At 34.7% G+C, this 25,845-nt stretch overlaps 1 protein-coding gene across 15 annotated transcripts in view; it reads right to left on the reverse strand.

Annotated features, from left to right (window-relative positions):
• CCSER1 (coiled-coil serine rich protein 1) overlaps positions 1-25,845 on the reverse strand; it is a 1,212,324-nt gene that overhangs the window by 233,208 nt on the left and 953,271 nt on the right. For 7 of the 15 annotated variants that reach the window (XM_084973410.1, XM_021100742.2, XM_084973408.1 and 4 more), the window contains one exon: positions 24,389-24,434. The exons of 6 other annotated variants lie outside the window; for them this stretch is intronic. In XM_084973410.1, coding sequence (XP_084829536.1) covers positions 24,389-24,434 — 46 coding nt within the window. Of the gene's footprint in view, positions 1-24,296; positions 24,435-25,845 lie in introns of all 15 variants that reach the window. 2 more of the 15 variants (XR_014813355.1, XR_014813354.1) reach the window with 1 other exon arrangement.

The following is a 25,845-nucleotide window of genomic DNA, read 5'->3' on the forward strand; positions in this document are numbered from 1 at the left end:
AGTTATTTACTCTTGTAAGCTGGTTGTATTTTATCAGCTACTTTGAAATTTCAAGACAAAGAACAAAAGGACAAAAAAAGGAAATCTTGTATTTTCTTTCAGGAACACCTGTCAGGAAATATCTGTTACTTTAGAAAATGCTTCCACATAAATTAAAATTTTAAGAGAATGCTCTCTTGTTTTATTCTCACACCTTAAATGTGTTTAAATAATTTTTTTTATTTTATTTCACTTAACTGATACATTTAAAAAAATTTGGAAAAAAACAATCAAAGGTAAATATAATAAACTAATGCTGATATAGTTTGCGCTGAAAGAAATTCTTATTCACTAGCTTTGGTATAAAGGTCTAATTTTAAATGACATTTTGAGTTTCATTTTAATTCACAATTTCCAGAGAATCACTCTGATGGTTAATTTTGTATGTCAATTGATTGGGCATGGGGCGTCCAGATATTTGGTTAAACATGGTTCTGGTTTTGCCTGTGAGGGTGCTTCCAGAAGTGATTCATATTTGAATCCATAAACTGAATAAAGCAGATTGTCCTCCCCAATGCAGGTGGGCCTCATTTAATCCGGTAAAGGCTTGCATAGAACATAAGGGGAGGCAAGGGATAATTTGCTTTCTCTGCCTGTCTTCAGATTTGGATTTCAACTGAAACTAAACCATTATTTGTTCTGTGTTTCCAGATTTATGCCTTCAGATCATGGGACTTCTCAGCATCCATAACTAAATGAGTCAATTTTTAAGATATATTGTAATAGATAGGATAGATAGATAGGGATAGAATAGCAACTATATATTTTTAATATCCTTTTGAAAACCTAGCCTTAAAAAAAATTCCTATACAACAAAAATAAAAATAAAATTCTGGAATATATCCTAAGTAATGCCTGGCACATGATGTGAGTCAAAACGTCTTCCTGCTAACTTGGCTTATCAAATCCATTCTATATCATTCATTATATACATCTTTGAAACTTTTTTGGCCGCACCTGTGGCATATAGAAGTTTCCAGGCTAGGAGTTGAATCAGAGCTATCGCTGCCAGCCTACACCACAGCCACAGCAATACCAGATCCTTAACCTACTCAGGGAGGCAAGGGATTGAACCCGCATCCTCAGGGATATCAGCCAGGTTCATACCCCACTGGGCCAAAATGGGAGTTCCCTGAAACCCCTCTTAGTGATAAACACTTATAACAATAACTTTTACTGCTTAACACAGCTTTACTTTCCCTTTTTTGCCAGTTTTCACTAGTACTTAGTTAAAATCCTTTGGAAATATTTTGAAAATATCACCATTTTCAGTGATAAATAAAATCAAATGCTTTTTAAAAATAGTACTTTTCTAAACATGGGCTGGGAGAAATTATTATAAAATATTTGAGTAAATGATTTTGTGTGTTTGAATAATTAGCTATATTTTAAGCAATGCCATTAAATTAGTATTTACCTGAGGCATAGATGTCTCAGTCTCTGAAAGCAATTAATGGTTTTTATACATTATTTTCCTAACAGAACTGATGGTGGCTTCATTTTCACTGCCACCAACATACATTATTTTATTTCCTTGACATTAAAAAATGGTACCTTCAAGTCTTATTCGGAGTTGCAATTTATCTAAAATAATGAGTAGATCCCAAAACTAGACATTTTAATAAACCATTTTTATAAAATTTTCATTATCAAAAAGCAGTTCACATAGCAGATAAGAGAAAGAAAATTGAAGTAGTTACAGTTCAGACATATGATCGTATATTGTTTGTAATACTTTTATAAAAGGTCCTAATGATATGGTTAGAATTAGTTACACCAAAAGATTCATTAATTCTCTCTCTCAAAGGGATGACTAAGTTCCCGAGTCTTAAAAATTCATTCCAAAGTCAAGACAACAAAACAGCCCATTACTTCAACAGAAGGTGAAATCTAGGCTGAGAAAAGCCATTAGTTTGTACCAAGCTCCTAACTTGGCAATGACTTGTTTTGTCTCCTTTGTATTTCTTTTTTGCTTCTACCTATTGCTGTGTCTTCAACCAGAAATTAGATATAAAAATAACAAGGGGTTTCTTTAGAACAAGTATTATTTAATACAGTATGATTTTAAAGCCCACTTGCACTTAGTACACCATTCAGCAATATTATAAGGACTAATAACTATTTTTCTTAACTTTTAGGGATTAAAAAGTCTATGCTAAAATTATTTATTGTTATTTTTATAGAAAGTTATGATTTTCTCATTTAGCACATGCATGTAAAAGAAAATCAATTTGTTATTTTTAAAAATGCCTTGTACTGTTTTCTTACTAATACAGTATAGCTAGTACCCAAATAGAAGACTCTGGAGTCTCGTGAGCTAGGAAATTTCTGTTCTGCACATGCTGCCATTTCGTCATCTATGAAAGGTGCTAATAATGACAGCTATCATATAGTGCGTTTTATATTAGCCAATGTTAAATACGGTGCTCAGAGCAATGCTTGGCACATACTAAGTGCTATTTAGTACCAACTGTTATTACTTTGTATACAAAAATGTATAGACGGGCCTTTCTTGAAGTCAAGAAATTTTTTTTTCAGTATATTGTTTGTGCTTTTCAAAACACAGTTTAATTAGAAAATCTACAGACAGGACATCTGTACATATAAAATGCAGTACATTATGAAAAAAAATCATGCTTTATTTCAGTGTAATCTCACCAAATTAGCTGGATGTCTCACTTTTAAGGGCACTACAGAACTTTATCATTTAAATATAAGCCTCTAACCACAATTCTTTCATCTAAAATGGTGGTTCTCAAATATTAGCATGTATTAGAATTACCTAAAGGGCTTGCTGGAACACAGAATGCTATGCCCCACATGCAAAGTCTCTAATTTACTAGTTCTGGGTTCAGTCCTAAGAAACAGCCTTTCTAATCAGTTCCCAGGTGCTACTGCCATGGCTGGTGTAGGTACCACACTCGGAGAACCACTGCTCTAAAACATGACTGACATTCCCATCTGGGTTTGGGGAAGGGTGGAGTCCATAGTGCAAGCCCTGAATTACACTCTCCCCAGAACTTGCCAATGGCTCGGGACAAACAGCTAATACTTGAGAGAACGAAGCTTGTCTGAGATCTTGCCATTTATTCCATTCTGTGTTTGGGGACTTACCACGGTTGCCTGGGCCTGTCATTTGCATGGTCAGAAGAAGTTACCAAAGATTTGATTAACACTGCAATTCTGGCTTGTACTATGATTTTTAACTCTGATTTTCCTAATTTCCTGTGTGGCCATCAGTCTCCTTTCTTATCGTTTCTGTTCTTCTTTATCCAAGGGGCCTGAAACCTAGAAACTCCCCATGCTGCCAGAGTTCTGGGTTTGTTTTAGGCTCTGCTGATGAAATGCATGCATGTACAATTTGGAAGGCGCAAGAGAAGCAAAAGGCACCCTTCCTCTGACAGGGATGGTGGCTCACCCAGAAGTTCCAAAACATCATCGTGTCTCATGTGGTCATCTGGAGCTCTGGGCAGCTGTGATTACTGGCAGTGGTCTCCTGCCATTTCCCGAGCACAGCACCTGAGCCGTGGTGGCCTGACTGGACAATGACAGGTGACTGCTGATTTTTAATTCAGTCCTCCTCCAACAATGCAATAATTATCTGTTTAAATAGTTTCTGGTATCTGCACTGAGATCTGACAGGTACACCCCTCTAAGACTCCTCTCTACCCCTACCCCTTTTCCCGGTACCTCATGCAAGGGTTAACAGTTACCTCCTCATTAGCTGCTGTCTGAGCCATTTTCATTTAAATCATCGATCTCAAGCTATACTTTCCTGTGTTGGATTTCTCGCTTCTTAACAATACCCAGTAGGCCTTTTGAAATCCTTTCATTTCCTAAATATGTCCATGTGTATTTTTTTTTTTTTCTCTCTTTTTTCAATGGCCATGCCAGTAGCATATGGAAGTTCCTAGGACAGGGTTTGAATCTGAGCCATAGCTGCAACTATACCATAGCTGCAGCAACAATGGATCCTTTAACCCACTGCGCTGGGCCAGGGGTTGAACCCATGCCTCTACAGCAACTGGAGACACTGCAGTGGGATTCCTAACCCACTGTGCCACAGCGGGAACTCTCTACCCATTGATTCTTAAACATTTTTTCACTCTATGCAACTCACATGCAGATTTATCAGATTAAATATCTTTGTGCCTACAAACTGCTTATTCTATTTTTATTACTTTCTCTCAAACACTCTACTTTCCTTTAAAGTTTACTACACAGAATTTTTTTTTACACCACTATGTGTGTTTGTTCTATCTGCTCACAACTTATTTCTATTGAGAACTTTATCACATGGTCAACATTTTCAGTCCCTTGGCAACTAATGCTTTCATCCCAAGTGATTTTACCTTCTATTTACCATTCTATTCTCCAGTCTAATCTAGAATTCTTCCCTTCAACATCTTTGATCCTTCTTCAGTAAGTTTTCTAAGATAATATTCGCAACCTAGACCTTCCATTGCCTGGAGTTGCTCATTCTCCAAAAATATTCAGAAATCCAGATCTCTTACTTCCTATGCCATGATCTCACTCACTCCAATAAACACACTACAAGATTTGCTCTTCCTCTTCCCCCATACCTGAAAATTCATTCCCCTAATACCACTCACGCTGATCTCTCTCTCTCTTCCTTATACACACACACACACACACACACAGAGCACATGACATGCGTACTAGCACCCATTCTTCCAGTGTGAGCAGGGTAGTTTTGGCCTTTTTACTTTTGCCTTTGAGAAACAAAACAAAACAATGCAACTTTAATTCCTGCTGTTCTGTTCCTGCTTGCTCTTTATCCCTAGTTTTTAAAATTCACTTGTCTTTATCCTAATATAACACAAGCTCATTGAAAAAGATGAAAAGAAAAATATAAAATAAGAACTTAGGAAATTTCTCAGAGGATACATTCAGACTCTTTAGACAGGACTCTTCACAGTCCAAGTCAGATTTAGTTTCCAAACCTCAGCTTCTCTGAATATTCCATTTATAGTCTTTGCTTAATTTTACCTCCAGCCTGGACATCCTCATTTTTAGAGCAAAGATATGCCTCTTTAAGGTTCACTGGAAATATCCTGTCCGTGGCATTTTCTAGCCCTGAATCTTAATAATATTTTGATTTATAGTGTTAAAACACAAATATAATATTTCATTTGAATAAGAAATGAGATAATAATTCCTCTTCAAAAACTGTGTGAAACTACATCAAACTAAAAAGTTTGGGCACTGGAAAGGGATCCATGAACAAAATGAAAAAAGTCTATGGATTAGCAGAAAATATTTACAAATCACATAGCTAATAAGGGATTGATATACAAAATATAAAAAGAACCCATATAATTCAGTAACAAAAAAGACAAACTTCGAATTATAAAATAAATAATTCATGGGAATGTAATGTGTAGCCTAGTGAGTAGCTAATAGTACCAGTTTACATTTGAAGGTTGCTAAGAGAGTAGATATTAAAAGTTCTCGTCACAAGGAAAAACATTCTGTAACTATGTGTGGTGACAGAAGTTAATTAGTCTTATTGTAGTGTTATTTTGCAATATGTACGAATAGCCAACTATTATGTTGTACACCTGAAACTAATATAAGGTTGTTGGTCAGTATACCTCAAAAAATCTATACTTTCACTTTTCATACCTTTGACTTACGATTGCCTCATTTTAGAAGGTCATGATATACTTGCCATGAGACAAACTGCATGGAACCAAATGTTACCTCCATGAATATTTGGCTATGTGACTTAGGTAAGTTACTTAACCTCTCTATAACTTAATTTCCTCATATGTAAAAGCAAGAATTGTGTTGGGAATTATACAAGCCCAGTCCTATCCTTTTCAGAAGTAGAAACAGCTATATATCATAATAAATATTTTCAGTATATATTTATTTAGTGTAAAAATTAATAAAAAGAAATTTCAATTAAATATTGTTTAGAGACCAGAGGGAGAGCTCTCATGCCCTATGACATAGCAGAGCTCAATGGGAAGAAGAAAGACACCTTTTCTTTTCCTGGGAAGGGCTCAGCCAATGAAAAGCCATGGATTCTTTGTCTAATATAGCTCTCCCAATTTCCTTTTCCTCTGTACAAAAGCACTCTCTTTCCCTTCCTTTGCTGGGATATGCAGGTGGCTCACCATGATGGCAGACCCCAAATTGCAATTTTCTGCTGACCCCAAATAAACCTAATGTTGGTGGAGAAATATCTGGAAGTCTATTAATTTCAGGTCGATGTTAGAAAGTATATATTATTACACACTTTAGTATATAATTATATATATTTTACAATTAATATTACTGATATGACCTATAATTTATAAAATATACTTCTATGTAATGTATAAAATGAGTGTATATAATATATATTTCAATATATAATTATTTTCAAATACACAGTTTGAAAGAATTGGATTAGTTTTTGCATATTCTGTTACTTTTTTGCAACATCAAAGAAAAAATAGAGAACAACCAAACATGAGGATTAATAGCAAAACAATCAATTTTACTACCTATAGTGGTATCTGACAAAGCTCAATTTTATTTTTGACTATTTAAAGACAGCTTAATGGTCAAATAGCATGTCTCAATTCCAAGTTTGGAGTAGTGATTTCTTTAATTTCTTTCCTTAGTTAGAAATTAAGGATATAGATAATCACAATAAATAAATTAAGTATTAACCATGTGGCTAACATTTTCACAAATAAAGCATATACAATTCATCAATAGTTTATTTTTAATATTATGTTAAAGTCCAGGCATTTTAATTAAGGAATAAATTTGTACTGCAGTGATATAGTGTGTTAAAGGTTTACCTTATAAGAAATGTGAAAGCATAGATCAATATGTATATCTATTATTTACTATTTTTATATTCCCTTAGTGCATTTTATTCAAAATTGCCCCTTAGATTCTTCAATTTATCAAGTTAAAACTCAGATTAAATCTTAGTGGCTTATTTTAAAGTGATAATTACATTCTGCTACAAATTTTAAAATGTTGAATAAATGTATCAAAAGTAGAACTGTAAACAAAAATTTGCATTCTCTTTTAGAAGATATTCTGTGAAAAAAAGCTTATAATTTGTGAATAATAAGTCATTTCTATTATTTTTCAAGCCGTTCAATTATCACATCCTTTTAAAGAGTACTCAAATGCCCCAGTCCATTTATGTTTCTACTTTGTAGCTGAATATGCAGGACAATAATTCTAATTTACTTATCTCCCACCCCACTGGACCAGGTGATTTCCCAGGTGCAGTGACAAATAACTCATAATGAACAAATAAGATAATGACAGTAAATTTGATCAATGCAGATTCTAATGGCTGAAGAAAAATAGGAATACAATAGGCAAGAAATAGCTATTTTTGCATCCCCACCAGATAATGTTTTTCAAAGCTTAGTTATTGTTTCTTTTTCATTTGGTTATCTATTCATGCCATATATGACCTATTAGCCACTTGGCTAGACTGATTTGTTTTTAATCTGAAAGAAAGGAAACCTTGAAAAAATCCTAAGAATTAATTATAGAAAAGCCTTTGATTTAATGTACATTGCCTTCCAAATCTAAATCTAAGAATCCACATGCCATGTGGAGAACGACCTTGTAGGGGCCAAGGAAAGGGGGTAAGAAATAGGGCAGGACTGTGAAGGAAGGGAGATGAACAGAAATGTGGAAGGAAAAATGAAAAGTGAAATCATTTACCTTTAGAGTGCAAATATAAAGAAAAGGATACAGATTGTGACTCTCATCTTTCTCTATCTGCCTTCTTCCTTATGCTGCAAATTTCATTCTCCATGTCTACCCCTATTCCTCCTCTTTCAAAATCTATATGCAATCTGTTCTCAGAATCAGTCACCCTGTCATCTCTGAAGTTTATGGGAATCTGTAACTTCAAACCCCATTTCAAATGCAGCTTCTGAGGAACAACTTCAGTATTTCATTTTTAAAAGCCACATTGTCAGGCAAACACTTTGAGAGTATGTTGTACTTACAGACTTAAGTCTTCACTTAGTTATTTTAAAGCCACTAAGTTAAAGGATTCTGTGTCATTTACAGATTTTCTAAAAAATAGAAACATGAAATATATTCAAATGGGTTTTATGCCAAGTTATTCAATCATCGTGACATATGTTAAAACACAGGTAGGATGATTCAAGCTATGAAACAATATGAAAGAACAGATAGGATAACTCTCATGCTCTATCACTTATAAGCTACTCTTCCCTAAAGAAAATTATCAACAAAAAATGATTTTTCATTGTATATAATATTTATGGATATCAATAGTTTTTAATTATTAAGAAACTTTTAATATAAAAATCACTGGTGATTTTCATAAAATGACATAGCTGTATTTTCATAGTTCAAATATGTAATTTCCCAGATTTCAATAATTAAATATTAATTTTTTCTTTTATTTATTTATCTTTGTCTTTTTTTTTTTTTTTTTTTTTTTCAGGTGCACACCCGCAGCATATGGAGGTTCCCAAGCTAGGGGTCGAATTGGACCTCTAGCTGCTGGCCTACAACAATGCCAGATTTGAGCTGCATCTGCAACCTATACATACCACAGCTCACGGCAACACCAGATCCTTAACCCAGTGAATGAGGCCAGGGATTGAACCTGCATCCTAATGGATACTAGTCAGATTTGTTTCCACTGAGCCACGATGGGAGCTCCGCATACAACCTTTTAGATCATGGAATATCTTTCTCTCTAATAAGTTTTTGTATTCAAAATCTTTATATTTCTGGAGTTCACTTAATAATAACTAATATAGTATTTTTCCCTTTAAAATCTTAATGTTTTTTAAAAATTAGTTTTCTCTAAATTTTGTCTAAGAAATTTAAAAGTGCTATTTAAATCTTATAATATTTGACATCCTTGTACTAACTGAATTTTCTCATTTGTTGATCTTTAAATAATAAGCGATGCAGAAAATATACTTAACCAAAGAAGTATGGTAATATATTTCATTAGGAGCTTAAATTATATTTTTTCTCTGTAATTACAGTGAAACGACAAAATTAATTTTTTGAAAATTAAAGAGCCATTTGTGTTTCTCTAATGCGTAAGCACCTCAAAAGCAAGGACTATGTTTTAGCCATCTTAGAAGAGTGTCATCTTGTGTCTAATATGGAGCCTGGGCCATATCTACCGAGTGACTGAGTTACTGTTTTGGGGTAGAAAAATGAAAAGCACTTGTAGTCCAAAGACAAAGGGCAGAATTTAAATTCTGACCCTGCCACTGTGCATTGTAATAGGCTGAATTGTTACCCTTCATATATATTTCCAAGTTGTAACCCCCAGGTCATTATGTGACCTGATTTAGAAATAGGGATTTACAGATGTAATTAAGTTAATGCTCTTGAGATGAGATGACATCATCTTGGATGTAGAGTGGCCCTAAATTCAATGTCTTTAGAAGAGACAGAAAAGGAGAAAACAGAGGGGCACACAGAGGGAAGGCTGTGTAAAAAAAGGAGGCAGCAATTGAAGCAAAGAGTTTCTAAGCCAATAAATACCCAGAATTGTCAGCAGCCACCAGCAGTAAGGCAGCAGGCTTGGAATGGATTCTTTGAGCATCCAGAAAGAGCTAACCTTGCTGACATCTTGAGTTAAGACGTCTGACCTCCACAACAGGCAGAGAATACATTTCTGTTGTTTTATGCCACCACCGAATGCGATAATTTGTTAGGGTGATACTAGGAAACCAATGCAGGATTAGAGTCACTAAGAGAGTTTGATTTCTCATTTTCAAATGGGGCTAAAGCCCACTTTTCAGATCTGTTTACAAAATTTAATGAGATAACGTAAATAAACCACTTATTATGGTATCTGATACCCAGCAGTGCTCACACACATTGATTCCCTTTCACAGCCATTCAGGAACAGTCTGTAACAGGATTTCCCAAAGAAACATATCTAAAGTATGTTTGCCTTAGCAAAGAGCACAAATCTACATAAACTGCAATCCATTAAAAAGGAGTTTTCACGTATATTTCTTATATTACTGATGATTTAGAAACAGCATCATGAGAAAATTAATTCAACATAGTGAGTATTAGTTGTTAAGGAATTATGCAGCACTTCTGAATCCTTTGTAATATCAGGAAGTCAGATAGGCAATTTTTATCTTCCTGAGCATCTATGTCTTGACTCTTCCATCACAGCTACCTACACTTAAGAAGAGAAAAAGAACTCTTAGCTCCTGAGCAGCTACAGGGTACATTTTGTAGGTCATAATATGAAGAATAATTTTACTCTTGCATATTTAAAAGTTGAAAAAAATCATGTAATTTTTAAAAGCTTTTAATCTTGACAGCCTGATCCCACTTTATCTTTTCTTATTGTTTTTCATGTTTTGCCTCTTTTGGCTATTTCTATACATGAGAGTGAAGAAACACCTTCTTGTTAATTGTAAATAAAATCTGACCAAAAAAGACTGTGTATCACTTCTTCCAAATTAAATCATATCTTGCAAAAACCAAAATTTCCAAGAGACCGAAGCAACAAAACTGAAGATTATTCCAACATACATATTGAATGGATTCTGACTGGCAACATTTAAAAAAAGAATCTAAATGTCCAATGCACCCTTATTCATAAGGAATGATATCTGTCCTTTCCCATGTAAATTAAAACAAAAGGAGTGGCCAAAAACTAAATGAAAATGGTATCATTAATTTCAAATACTAATTGACATTTTGTAGATAAAAATGATATTCCAGGAAAAGATTCTTGACTTAATGTAAAAATTTACTTCAATCTGTGGTACAGATTAATAATAAAGATTCCGGAGTCCTGTCATGGCTCAGCAGTTAACAAACCTGACTAGCATCCATGAGGATGCAGGTTCAATCCCTGGCCTTGCTCAGTGAGTTAAGGATCAGATGTTGCCACGAACTGTGGTGTAGGTTGCAGACACGGCTCGCTTCCCGTGTTGCTGTGGCTGTGGCGTAGGCCGGCGGCTACAGCTCCGATTCCACCCCTAGCCTGGGAACCTCCATATGCCACAGGTGCGGCCCTAAAGAAGCCAAAAAGCCAAAAAGCCAAAAAAAAAAAAAAAAAAAAGATTTCTAAGATCAAATGAGAAGTTATCATGTCTACCAATTTTCCAAATTCTACAAATCCTATAAAAGTGGACATTAAGAAAATAAAAGTTCCATTATAGAGGTTCACACCATTGCTCTTAATGATGTGCAGCAGTACAGCCAGGGTTGAGAGGAGGTGGGCGGTGGAAAGAAAGACCCCTAAGGAATGTTCTGTGGGGTCTCCCTGGAAACCTCTCCTCAGCACACTCTCGTTTTCCCAAAATTGTACCTTCTGCCTTTCAAATTTGAAAACAGACTGAGAATGAATTATTATTTTTTTCATGGACAGACTCATCTGGACAAGGTTCATGTGCAAAATGTGTAAATTTCAATGTCAATTAACTGATTTCCAATTTGACTTGTACCTACTAAGAAAACCAGATGCACAAGGCCTCTGGACTCCAGTCTCATATTCTCTCTGTTGTCACACAGGAAAGCAGACCACAGATCAAAAGAAGGGTGCACATGGAGCATGGAATAACAGAGACAAGAAAACGCTTGCACTTTGAACTGAGTTTGTTAATATGTCCATTTCCACAATAAATTACACCCACCGTAGGGATCAACAAGTCAAGTGCTTTCTGTATAGGAGCATGAAGGGGACTGCGAATGCTGATCTTTTGACTCTTTTTTTGTGATTTCTTCTTTGGTTTGTTTTAACGACTACTTCAGATCGATGATGTCTACGTTCCTTAGATAGCATCATATATTGAAGTCTAATACAGAGACATTTTAAGTGTTGGCCAGTCATAACAGATTTTTCCACCTTAAGGGAATTTGCTTATAAAGATGCAGATATATTATGTATCAATTTTAGTTCTCAGAGGCCAATCATAATTTCAAATGTCCATGACTCTAAGAAAATGTTTTATTATATATTTATACAGGATGTAAGTTTTTCTTTTTAATGGCTGGACAATGCACTGATTCAACATTCTATGAAGAATAAATGAGGCACATGTCTCCAAGTGAACACATTAAGCAATGCATTTGACACATTAATTGTTTTAGGCCAACATGGAGCCACCTCCTGTGTACAAAGGCAGTGTTTGTACATTAGGATTCTTACTGGACTGAAAATACCAAACATTCACTGTTATACATGTGACAACAAAACGAGCTCATTTTAACTAATACTTCAACTTATTAAAAATTATGATATTTACGATTTGTAAGTAATACTGCGATTACTTCAGGAATATTGAGACTTTTTTTTTTCTTTCTAAGAGCCCAAGTAAAACATTTATCATCACTCAAAGGAATATTGTACATGGAGAGTTCTTGATCTGTGGTAAAGGAGTTCAATTTCCTAGTCTATTTAAGAAGAGAAAAAAACAAGAAAAATATTTTTGATCTATGTTAATATTCCATCATCTCTAATTCTTTGACATAAAGATTAGATTATAAGTAATACATTCCTCATTTCACACAAAATGAGAAATGGACTTAAAATGGTTTATAGTTTTTCTGAGAGACCTAACAATGCATATTTCAACATAATCGTGTACAAATTAAAAATAAACTAAATGTTAATAAAAACATAGGATCTTTTTCCCAAAATACAAAACTGATTTAAAAAAATCATAGTTTCACAGCCTCATCTAAATCAATGAAATTCGAACATTCCCTCACATTGTATATAAAACAAACTAAATACACATGAAGACCTAAATATAAGACATGACACCATAAATCTCATAGAAGAGAACATAAGCAAAACATTCTCTGACATAAATCATGGCAACATTTTCTGAGGTCAGTCCCCTAAGGCAAAAACAAACAAACAAACAAATAAATAAAAGCAAAAATAAAGAAATGGGACCTAGTCAAACCTTATCCTCAGCAAAGGATACCATCAAAGAAATGAAGAAATAACCTATGCAATGGGAGAAAATATTTACAAACGATGCAACTAACAAGGGCTTAATTTCCAAAATGTATAATAGATCATGCAACTCAACATCAAGAAAATCCCTGAAAATCCAATAAAAAAATGGATAGAAGACCTAAATAGACATTTCTCTGAAGAACGCATACAAATAGTCAATAGGCACATGAAAAGATGCTCAACACCACTAATTATTAAAGAAATACAAATCAAAACCACAGTGAGATATCACTTCACGCAGGTCAGAATGGCTATAATCAGGAGTTCCCACTGTGGCTCAGAGGGTTAAGAAACCGACACAGTGTCTGTGAGGATTTGGGTTCAATACCTTGCCTTGTTCAGTGAGTCAAGGATCTGGCATTGCTGTGGCTGTGGTGTAGGCTGGCAGCTGCAGCTCCAATATGACCCCTGGCTTGGGAACTTCCATATGCCTCAGGTGCAGCCCTAAAAATTAAAAAGAAGAATAGGAGTTCCCATCATGGCTCAGTGGTTAATGAATCCGACTAGGAACCATGAGGTTGTGGGTTTGATCCCTGGCCTTGCTCAGTGGGTTAAGGACCCAGCGTTGCTGTGAGCTGTGGTGTAGGTTGCAGATACGGCTCGGATTCCACGTTGCTGTGGCTCTGGTGTAGTCAGGTGGCTAAAGCTCTGATTAGACCCCTAGCCTGGGAACCTCCATATGCCATGGGTGCATCCCTAGAAAAGACAAAAACAAAAAAAAAGGATAGCCATAATCAAAAAGTCCACAGATAATAAATACTGAAGAGATTTGTGGAGAAAAGGGAACTCTTCTACACTGTTGGTGGGAATTCAAATTAGTATAGCCACAAGGGAAAACAGTATGGAAATGCCTCAAAAAATTAAAAATACAACCACCATATGATCAATTCAGCAGTTCTACTCCCAGGCATATATATGAAAAAAACAAAAACACGAATTAAAGTAGATACATGCACTCCTATATACATAGCAGCACAATTTACAATAGCCAAGATATGGAAACAACTAGTGTCCATCAACAGACAAATGGATAAAGACGTTATGTTATATTTACACAATGGATATTACTCAGCCGTACAAAAGAATGAGATATTGTCAGTTGCAACAACACGATGGCCCTAAGAGTATCACATGAAGTGAAGTAAGTCAGAGAAAGAAAGACAAATATTATGTTATATATGGAATATAAAAAATAATACAAATATATCTATCACAAAACAGAAACAGATCCACAGATTTAGAACACAAACTTACGGTTACCAACAGGAAAAGGGAGGTGTTGGAGGGATAAATTAGGAGCACGGAATTAATAGGGACACGTTACTATACATAAAATAAGTAAGCAACAAGGATTTACTGTGTAACACAAGTGAACAGTATTCAACATCTTTTAATAACATACGATAGAAAATAATCTGAAAAAGAAATTATATACCTGAATCACTTTGCTGCACACCCAAAATAACACAATATTATACATCAACCATTGTTCCATAAAAAATAGCAATACTTGCTGTTGTGAATTTGGTTTTATCTATAGCAGAGACACTGATCCTCTCCAACACTGTGACGAAACACTTCAATTGTACAAGTACCAACCCTTCAGCTGCTCAGAGAAGCTTTGTTCTGGCCTCTCCACATGCTCCACCATCTACCTGGACTTGTTCATGTCCTTTAACTGATTAACTTCTATTCATCTTTCATGAGTTACTTGGTTACCATCTCCTAGTTTATAAAAAGAGGAAAACTTTCCACGGAATTTAAGAGAAAAGAGACATGATTCCTTGACAGAAGTTTTAAGAAAATGAACCTTGAAAGAAGACACAGGAAAATGAGTTAGAAGCCCAGTTTTTGTCAATAAGGTTTGGACTATGGTAAATCATTTATTCACTTAGGAACTTATTTGTTATGTAGATGGATTGGAATAGATGATGTCTAACACTATTTATAATCCATTTTATTAGCCTATGACAATTTTTTATATTCTCCCCTCTACTTGGAAAATTTTAACCTATTTGTATCTTCAAGAAAAGTCATAATATATAATGGAAAAAAAATCATTACATAAAAAAAGAGTGAAGTCATAATAGTTTAAATTAAATTCACTCTCAAACCCTAGTATCAACTGGCTACAACTAAATCTAAATTATATTTACTAATATATTTCTTTTACATGTTGCCTTAATCTAGACTTTTATTTGTATGTTATAAGTGATCCTATTTTTTATATGTAAACTTTAATTAAGGCAGGATCCACTACCTTGTGAGTGCTGACAGATATTTATTACTATGTAGAAGGTAAAAGCATTATAAAATAACTTAAGTTGAGGGAAAAATTTACTCCTTTAATTATTAGATGCTAGTTTAATGATCAAAAACTTCCAAAGTTCTAAGAGAGTATTCTGACTACTCCTAATTCTTAAAAATAGTAATAACTCATTTACTTAGCTCACTATCTATTTAAAAGGAAGTAAGATTATATTCCTTTTATTCTGTATAAAATAGTATTAGTATTATCTTACAGTATTAGTCCATAATATTCCTTGCCTATTAAATTGATACCTTCAATTTCCAAGCTTTAAATGTTGCCGTGTTTTAGAATAAGTTCTAATGTTTTAAGTACAATAAAAAATATGCCAATTTCGGTATGATTGGTAACAACATGACAATACATATTATAGTCATTGATGTATAGAAAAGAAGGAATAGCAAATGAATTACTGGATCATTCAGATTTTAATAATATTGATTCCTGTCTCTGCTCTCTATCTTTTTTTTTTTTTTTTTTTTTTTTTATTTTTAGGGCCACACTTGTGGCATATGCAGGTTCCCGGGCTAGGGGTCTAATCAAAGCCACAGCTGCCAGCCTATACCACAGCCACAGCAATACCAGATCTGAGCCATGTCTGAGACCTACACCACAGCTCACAGCAACGTCAGATCGTTAACCCCACTGAGCAAGGCCAGGGATCGAGCCTGCAACCTCATGGTTTCTGGTCGGATTCATTTCCTCTGCGCCACAACGGGAACTCCTTCTCTGTATCTTATTGCATTCAAAGTTTCCTCTTCATAGTTAACTTTAAATACCCACTATAAAACTGCAATGACACATAAATATATACATATTCACATGAAAGGAAACGCCTACAGGATAACTACTATAGAAGTAGGAGGCATAAACTACAAAAAAAATTAAGATTATGATAGCTATAGAATGAATATTTGTATTCCCTCAAAATTCATATGTTGAAATCTATTCTTTAAGAAGATAGTATTTGGAGGCAAGGCCTTAGGGAGGAAGAGAGGCCCCTCATGAATAAGATTAGTGGGCTTATCAAAGAGACACTGGAGAGCTCCCTCTGCCCCTTGAGGATGCAGTGAGAAGCCACTGAGAACCAGGAAGGGGGCGCCTGTCAAACACCAAATTTGCTAGCTCCTTAATCCTGGACTTCCTAGCCTCCAGAGCTAGGATAAATAAATGCCTGTTTAAGCCACCAAATCTATGGTATTTTTATTACAGCAGTTGGAACAGACAAAGATAATAATCATTTTGGTAATATCTTGTAGAAAGAATAATTTAATCTAAGGTTTACAAATCGAATTGTAATATGTCATCAATCAAGCAGAAGTACAGACCAGCTCGATACGTGATTTTAAAGGGAAGTTTTTTTGGTTCCATTCATTCCATTTTTCAGTGCTATTCATTACTTCCTTTAACATTTCTTATAGTGGAGATGTTAGGCTTCAAGCCCCCTTGGAGGATATTAAACTCAAAGCCTCTGGCTAGGACACAAATTACCAAACCCTTATCATTGTCCCCAGGCATCTCATCATAATGCCCCTTCCCCCACCCTGAGTAGCTGAACCTACCCCTTCCCGTCTCCTACTAGCAAAGGTATGTGGCCGCTCCTCACCCCACCTCTACCAGGGCAGCAAGAACAGACAGGCACAACATCAGGGGAGTCTCAGGGGAACTTCCTCATAACCTGTCCCCCATGCAAATAAGGAATCCTGCCAGAGACCAATCAGGAGATCAACGATGCCCCATACAGAGACCAATCAAAGCTCTTACACTTGTGCAGTGGGCCAGGGGCAGAAAGAATCAGTGGATACAGGGCAGGGAGAAATCAGGTCCCCACTCAGGTTGGCAGGATGGGGATAGGAGGGACACCCTTAAACCCTTAAAGCTGGGCTGGTCCCTTCTCCCAGGGTTGCCCGCTCTCCCTCTGAGAGTGTACTTTTCCTTTAATAAACTTGCTGTAATGCGCTCACCATTTCAGTTCTTTGCTATGCACAGGTGGGGACTGAGGAAATAATGCAACCCGAGCCGAGAGATGCTGGCAGAGAATTTTCTCAGTTTTTGTTTTTCTGAAAACGTCTTTACGTTCATTTTTGGAAAATTTAGTCACTGAACTATAGGATACTGTGTTGCCAGTTTGTTTTTCCCTTTCAAAACTTCAAGGATGTCTCCTAGCTAACAAGGTTCTTGATGAGAAATCTACTATAATTCTCATCTTAGTTCCTCGGTCTGTAATGTATATTTTTTCCTCCTCTGGCTATCTTCAGACTCTGTCTTTGATTTTCAGCAATTTGAATATGATAGCCCTGGGTTTATTTTTTATTCTTCTTTTTCTGTTTGGTGCTCTTTAAACTTCATAGATCTATAATTTGTTGTGCACTATTAATTTTAGAAAATTTGTGGACATTATTTCTCAAAATTTTCTTCTGTAGTCTTCTCTTTTTTCCCCACTGAGGTCCCAATTACGCATAAGTTAGACCACTTGTTATTGTTCCACAGCTCTTGATTTTTTTTTTTTTCCTGGTCATGTTTCAGCTTGGATAAATTATATTGACCTTCCTTCAAGCTTGTTGATTTTTTTCCTTGGCTATGTTGAATCCACAAGTAGGATCATCACAGACATTCTTCATCTGCTATTGAGCTTTTAATATCTAGCATTTCTATTTGATTCATTCTTACAACTCCATCTCTCAGCTGAAATTGCACATCTTGCATATTGTCAGTTTTCCACTGTAGTACTAACATTAATTATGGCTATTTTAATTCCCTTTTCTGATATTTCCAACATATGCATAATATATGAATCTGAATTCTGTTGATTCTTTTCCCCCAAGGCAATATTTTTTTTCTCTTGCTTTTCTCTGTTCCTTCAAAGCTTTGTTAAAGGCCAGACATGTTATGTAGGACGTTAGAGACTTAGGTAAATAAACTTGTGTCTGCAAATGGGCATGCCATTTCTTCCATTAAGGCTCAGGAGGGACATTTGGGCCAATCTAGGCAGAGGTGAACTGAGTTTGTTACTGTTGCCATGATTACCCACAGCCTTCAATTTTCTATAAAAATACCTGGTGTTTAGGGTAGAAACTGGTTTGTCAAGGATTTTTCTGAATGTATGCGTCTGGGTGGAGTATCGTGCTTTTGCTGTTGTAGCTACAGTTCTCTTCATTAGGCCTTTAGCTCAAGAGACACTTTCTCAGGAATCTTGACAATGTTTGTAAGTGAGCTTCCAGTGAGGCCATAGGGAAGAGCCTATAGTGGGTGTAGATTCCCATTTATATTTTCTTACTAGCCACCTTTTGCCCCTTACCAATTTGTTGACCTGAATTGAACTGATGACAACGTTTTGCTTTTTAGCAACTCAACAGTATAAGCTCAATTAAGTGTAAAACCATTATTTTGGTCTCAAAAGAAAGACAGTGTTTAGGATTTTCCCTGTAACTTATAGGATTGTAGTGTATATTTTATTTTTCTTTTGTACCTTGTCCACTATCTAACAATCTACAGTATTAGCTTGTCTTCTATTAGTGGTGTATTGATAATTTCATCATGCCTTTTATTTTTTTATTTTTATTTTTTTTTGTCTTTTTGCCTTTTCTAGGGCCGCTCCCACGGCATATGGAGGTTCCCAGGCTAGGGGTCGAATCTGAGCCATAGCCACCGGCCTACGCCAGAGCCACAGCAACACGGGATCCGAGCCGCGTCTGCGACCTACACCACAGCTCACGGCAATGCCGGATCCTTAACCCACTGAGCAAGGTCAGGGATCGAACTGGCAACCTCATGGTTCCTAGTTGGATTCATTAACCACTGAGCCACCACGGGAACTCCTCATCATGCCTTTTAAAGTGTTTCCTTGTTACTCTCTTTCTAACTGAAAAGTCTTTTCTGAAGAGTGGAACTTGACCCCCTATATATGTGTGTATTTAAGGGTGAACATACAGACACAATGCATTTGCCTTTGTTCTCTAAGAATCCAGAACCAGATAAGCATTGCTTTACTAGTGTAAGGTTTGTAGCAATCCCACCAGACATGTCTTTGGAAGATGTATTTCAAAGACAATGATAGGAAAAGTTCTGCTAGCTGTCATTACTATTGAAGCCTCTTCCTTTATTGCTTCCAAGCACAGCAAAGAAAAAAGAAAACAAGGAAACAGAAGCTAACATCTCACATCTACTGAGTGGGATAATAGAGACAGAAAGGAAAATGACAACAAATAAACTGATAAACCAAGAAAGAAAGGGAATAAATCAGAAGCCACAGTGAAAACACTAGTTTGAAATATATGTTCTTACAAAGCTAGCTCAGCATCTTAAAACCATTCATTCTGACTTTGAGATTAATATTATTGTAAATAAATGCTTTGCTCTCCTGTCTTTCTTATTGAATTTGTTGGTTTTTGTTACTTTCAGATGAAATCAATTTGAAATAAAAAATTGCTTTTTAGCTCTAGAAAAAAGGAAAAAAAAACTTGATTGAAAATTAGGGGAGGTAAGCTAAAGCAAATGAGAGGTCAATATACTTTGGAATGTTAATAGCATAAAATATTTTGATAAATTGAATCAAAATGATAATTATTTTATGGCATACATTTATATTTTCAAGAATTAATTGAAATACAATGTACAAAATACTATGGAAATATTTAATCTTTTGATCACATATAGTAAAAATAATTTCCCTTTATTTTTAAGATAATTCTCCAACTCTCTGCTAAATAATAAAACATATATGTTTTTATGCTTATGCTCTCTCTTCTAAATGTATAATTTCAGTTCTATTTGTGTTAAAAAGGAAACTGCTATCTGGTTCAGAATAGGAAAGTAGTATTATTACCACTTGTAGTCATTTCCGCTAGGTTGACATTCAACGCTCTGGAGAATGACCTAGCTAAATTAGGTAACTACCAATGAGTAGACTACTTATCAATATTTGATGTTCCATTCTTTCATAAAATGGGAAAAAAAAATCTATGTTTTGAAATATGAAACTAAAGTATTTAATTATTTTAGCCAAATCATTTCTGAACTGTTGTTTGCATTTTGAAATTTGTTGTACACAGTTTTTATATTTACAGTTTATTATATTTTAGAATTAGTTTATTATATTTTAGAATTAGTTTATTATATTTTAGAATATTCTCTTGAAAAAGAGAATAAGACCCATCTGTTAGATAGACATGGTTCTGTAATTTGGAACTCTTCAAATAATTACTATAGTCAAAATGGAAAACAATAGCTATTGTAAAATCAGTTCTTATACTTTGAATTTTTGATAGCATTTTATGGGTCAAATCTCTGCAAATATTTATTCAAATATTATACATCTGAATGCATACAAATTTATAGTTGGTCTTTACCAGCATATGATAGAGCTTCACTCATTAAAACTGATTATAATTTTTAAAACATAAACCCAGTAGGAAATTAAGAAGTCAATATCACTTGAATAGATGATGCATCCTTTTAAGTATTTAATAATAAAAAAATACACTGTTAGCATTCCAAACACTTTTCAAGACCTCCCCTTCTCCAAGTTATTTAATAATTCTGCAAGTATCTCTCTGAAAGTGAAAAATATTAACTGAGAAAATATTTCTTCAATTTAACTTTGATTTGTTATAAGTAACACATAATAAAGGTTATCTTTGAGTGGGCCTATTAAATAACAACCACATAATGTGTCCTGAGAGGGAGATATGGGTCTTCTTTTTGTAGATTCATATCCTTTCCAATTACCTCATCATCTAAGCAATCCCTCTTTGTTGTTAGATGCTGTTTTGAGTGATGATTAAAGAACATTTTTAAACTGGATATATATTTGAAATAAAGAGACAGCCATCAAACAAGGGAGTCCTTAATAGTTAACTTAAAAAATGAATACAGTTCGGTTAATTGTAAGCTCAAGAAAGTATTAATCCCTGCTTTTAACTTAGTCAAAAACATAAAATACTAGACTCAGGAACCAACTGTATGACATTGACATAGAAATTGATTTTAGGCAATAGGGTAGGAATGAAGACATTCATATGAATAACAATGTTCATGTATGTAGAACAAAATATTCACTATTTCAATATAATGTCTTTATTCATAAACACCACACTTAGAAGAGTTAGAGTCCCTATGAAGAGGTACTCAAAGATCACAAGACTTCTACTTAACTGGAAGGAAATGTCATAATTACCATTCCAAATTCACACCTTATAAGCTTACTATTTCTAGTCCAAATGCTTAGGAGGCAGTGCCCATTATGCCCACTGTATGGTCTTATCTGTTGAAGAACAGAAAGCATTTCAATTTTAGATCCTTAGACTTAGAGAAACAAGCCATCATTTTATTTTTATTTTTGTTTTTCATAGGATTAATTCTCATTTAACTAGAATTAAAGATCTGAAACCTCAAATATCCAGTATATTTTCATTTTATACAATTTGGTTTTGTAAAAGTGAGAAATACGTTTAGTCTAAATTGAAGATCGTACTTCCATATCTTTTATATTTCCACTCATGGTTTCAGGGCATGTATAATGAATTTATATTTTCAAAAGTTTCTAGTAACAACATCTTCTCGAAAACAATAGATATTCCTCTATCTTCAGATGCTGTAACTTACGTGTAGAAGAATGACTTTCTACTTTAAAAGGAAGCAAATTAAAAAAATCAAAATATTTCTTTTTTTTTTTTTTTTGTCTTTTTGCTATTTCTTTGGGCCGCTCCTGCGGCATATGGAGGTTCCCAGGCTAGGGGTCGAATTGGAGCTGCAGCCACCGGCCTATGCCAGAGCCACAGCAACGCGGGAGCGGGATCCAAGCCGTGACTGCAACCTACACCACAACTCACGGCAACGCCGGATCGTTAACCCACTGAGCAAGGGCAGGGACCAAACCTACAACCTCATGGTTCCTAGTCGGATTCATTAACCACTGCGCCACGATGGGAACTCCAAAATATTTCTTATCTCATTGGAGTTCTTGCTGCAGATTTCAATTTTTTAATAACACTGTAACTGAGAAGGACACTACAGAGCCATCTGAACAGACTCCTCTCCCCACATCCTTTGCTTGCCTCTGGTTTGTAGAAAAGCTATAGTCTTCCAGGCCTTCTCTGGGTCATGAAAGCCTGGCTCAAGAGTTAATAACTGAAAGAATGTGAATATGACATGACAAAAATATCAGTTGAGCCACGAGAACTGGTAAGAATTTAAATAGTAAATCAGCAACATGGCAGTCACAGAATCTTTAGTTCTTCCCTAAAGTACCCAGATAACAGTGCCTGATGTACATTCCTAAGCTGTTTTACAGATGTTAAAACCCCTACCAAATGGAAGCAGTTAACTATTTGATGACCACGAGTATGTAGCTCCCAGATTTACTGAATCGAAGCCTGAGGATTGATAATGTTAAGTCCTAGGACACCACCCCGTTAGCTCATCATCAACCAATCAAAGAAATGGCACAAGCTGGTCACACACTCTGTGACCACCCTCTCTCATATTGCCTTTAAAAATGCTTCCCTGAAATTCACTGAGAAGTTTAGGTCTTTTGACCATTAGCTGCCCTGGTCTCCTTGTCTGGTGTCTTACAATAAATGCTACACTTTCCTTCACCACAACCCAGAGAAAGTAGAATGGCTTTACTTCTCATGCACCAGTGGACCCGTTTGGTTTAGTAATAATACTGCACCAATACCTACATTAAAACAAAAAACAAAAAACAAAGCACATATTCAGTATATTTTAGAAAGTTAGGTGACAGATAAATAGAGTTAGAAAAATAACAGCAACAGGATAATTTGAGGCGAGTTGATGATTAACTTTAGAGGAGTATTTAATATATTTAAATCCTATCTTCTATTCACATTAGCAGTTCTTTCTGCTACAACTTCATTCCTAAGAATCTGAATCATCAATATTTTTAAATGAACCAAGAGACAGTAAAGTGTGTATTTTTGTATGTTCTTCAGTCAGCTTTATAATGGTACAAAGGACTGCAGTTTTTGTTTGTTTGTTTGTTTGTTTTAATCAACTCACAGATCCTCCTCAGTGACTGTCATCAAATCACATATTTCTTTTGTCAGTAGTAAAGGAAAACATTATGCAAACAGGACTGTATCTTCGAATCACCTTTGACACCATATTAAGATGAATCTACTTGACATTTATTGCTAGACACAACAATTAGAATCATGTGGTGTATTGCTGTAGCGGTCTATAATGGAGGTAAACGACCATGACTTTCTGATGGACGCTGCTATGGGAAAAGAGCAAAGACAGGGATGGGAATGGGCAATGAAAACAGCTCATTCTCAAAGTCTGATGGCACTTTGGAGAGTCTACATATGAAATTTACATACACATCTTCTCATTGACAAAAAGCTCATGTTAAAGCAGACAAGCTGTCACAGAAATCTCCTGAGCTGAAAAGCAAATACCTGACTCTCTGTGAGGTGCATATATTTATAATACAGCTAAGCAAGATTATGAAATTCAGGATTTCTATCCAAAAATGTATAGATTCTTTTCAAATTTTCTAAATATGATGACAGAAATAAACTAGTTAGAAAGTCAAGTTTGCATTAAATCTACTAGAAGGAGGATTTCTTTTAATGGATTGATCCTTTTTCAGCAAAGAATTGTCATTAACTGTGACAAACACAGCTGTGTATGATATAAAGGTTTTTTGAACAAGTCTATAAAATAAGTTAGTATTTAAGAAAGCTTACTGATTTGGTTAATAGAGAAAGTACTATTGCTGTTGCTAAATGAAAATAATATAACCTTAAATAAGAGCCACTCTATCTTTGCCCCAGACTTTGAGCTATTCTTGAAGCCTTAATACACTTGGCCACATTGCAGTGCAGTTTTCTTAAATGGGCTGGATAATGACAAACAGATAAGGAAGAGGCAAAGGGAACCATTTACTACAAACACATTGTAGGTAATATACAACATTGGGAATTGCATATTGACCTTAGGGCATTTGGTCCCAATCAGCATGCCATGCTACAGCACAGGAAGACATCGCCAAGGTTACAACACAGAGCTGAATTTAAGAGACTCACATAATTGCCTGCGAGAAGGTACAGGAGCACTTCCATAAGCTGTGCCCTGTAAATAAAACACATTTTTTTTTTTTTTGGAGCAACTGATCATTAGTAACAGAAAATGGTGGAGAAATGAATAAAGAAAATGAAAAGAAATGCAAAATAAAGATGGTTTAAGAGGTTTTTATTAAATAAGATTTTTTGAGTTATTACATTTGGCAGACATATATATTAAAATGTATATGAAATTAAGAAATATATAATATGCTAAAGTAAGAAAATAAAATGAAAATTACAGCAAAAGATGGAAACATTTAAAACTGCCTGGAAGGGAGTTTTTTGAAAAGTAGAACTCACATAATATTTATGATGTGGCCTCCTTTAAAAGTAGGTTCCTTTGCAACAGTTCCTTAGCTGATGCAAACATTTTCTCAAAATCTTAAACTAAGCTGTGTACTAGTATTTGCTCCATTGTTTTTCTACCTCAAACACATGTATTAAAAAAAAATGACTTCAATAAAATGGCTCTAATCTGTGCATAAATAAAAGTTAATTAATGAAAACCAGCTTAATCAAATGGAGAGAAAAAGTTATTAAATAAAATAATAATTATGTATGATAGACACCAAGGTAGAACAACCTTGCTAGATCCTTCCTGCTGACAAAAATCTATACAAACAGATATTGTAATTCAAATTGTTTATTTTTATTCCTGGCACTGATCTCTGTCACAAAATACATTACAATATACTCAAAGAGAAGTCTTAAAATATTAGGTAAATATAGACCTCTGTGAAAATCAATAGTTCATTATAAATATAACTTACAAATGATAAGAATATTTGAAAATGATTAATATTTATTGAACATTTTTCTGAAGATCCTATGTTTAGCATATGACAACCATTCTCATTCAGTACCTGTAACAGTCCCTGAGGTATTTTTTTTTTAACTTTTATTTATTAATATTCTCATTTTTTTCCTGATGAAACAACTCAATAGAATTATGTAACTTTAGATTTAGTTTAGAATCAGTTTAATTATCAACTTTAGATTTAAGGCTAATTTAGTAATTAAAATGAAGGATCTATAAAATAATCCCTATTATTATTTAATGAATAAATTGTTGAATGAGTTTTCCTTCTAACAAGAATAGCAAATGGTAGTATAATGGCCGTGGTTCCTATAAAGGTATACCAAAGAGGGACCCATCTTACAAAATGTTTGCATGCTTGCATTGAGGGATGATGAATAGGACATGAAAATCCCCTGCTTAAATTTTCTTTTTCTAAGAATACAGTTGTATCTTTAAATCTACCTAGGAAGAAGCATGACCTTTTCTTATGATTTATTGGGATTTGCCTGAGGTAGGTTTAAATAAATTTTGCCCTGGGTGGGTATCTGTGAGTAAATATGATCAAAGGATTGCAAACCTCTACTTAGAACAAAACACTATACTCCAGAGACTCGCTATA

The sequence above is a fragment of the Sus scrofa genome, chromosome 8, assembly GCF_054392235.1.
Source record: "Sus scrofa isolate SSC_HxYL_T2T_F1_AM1 chromosome 8, Sscrofa_HxYL_maternal_Yorkshire_Landrace_v2.0, whole genome shotgun sequence".
In the NCBI taxonomy this organism is placed as follows: domain Eukaryota; kingdom Metazoa; phylum Chordata; class Mammalia; order Artiodactyla; family Suidae; genus Sus; species Sus scrofa.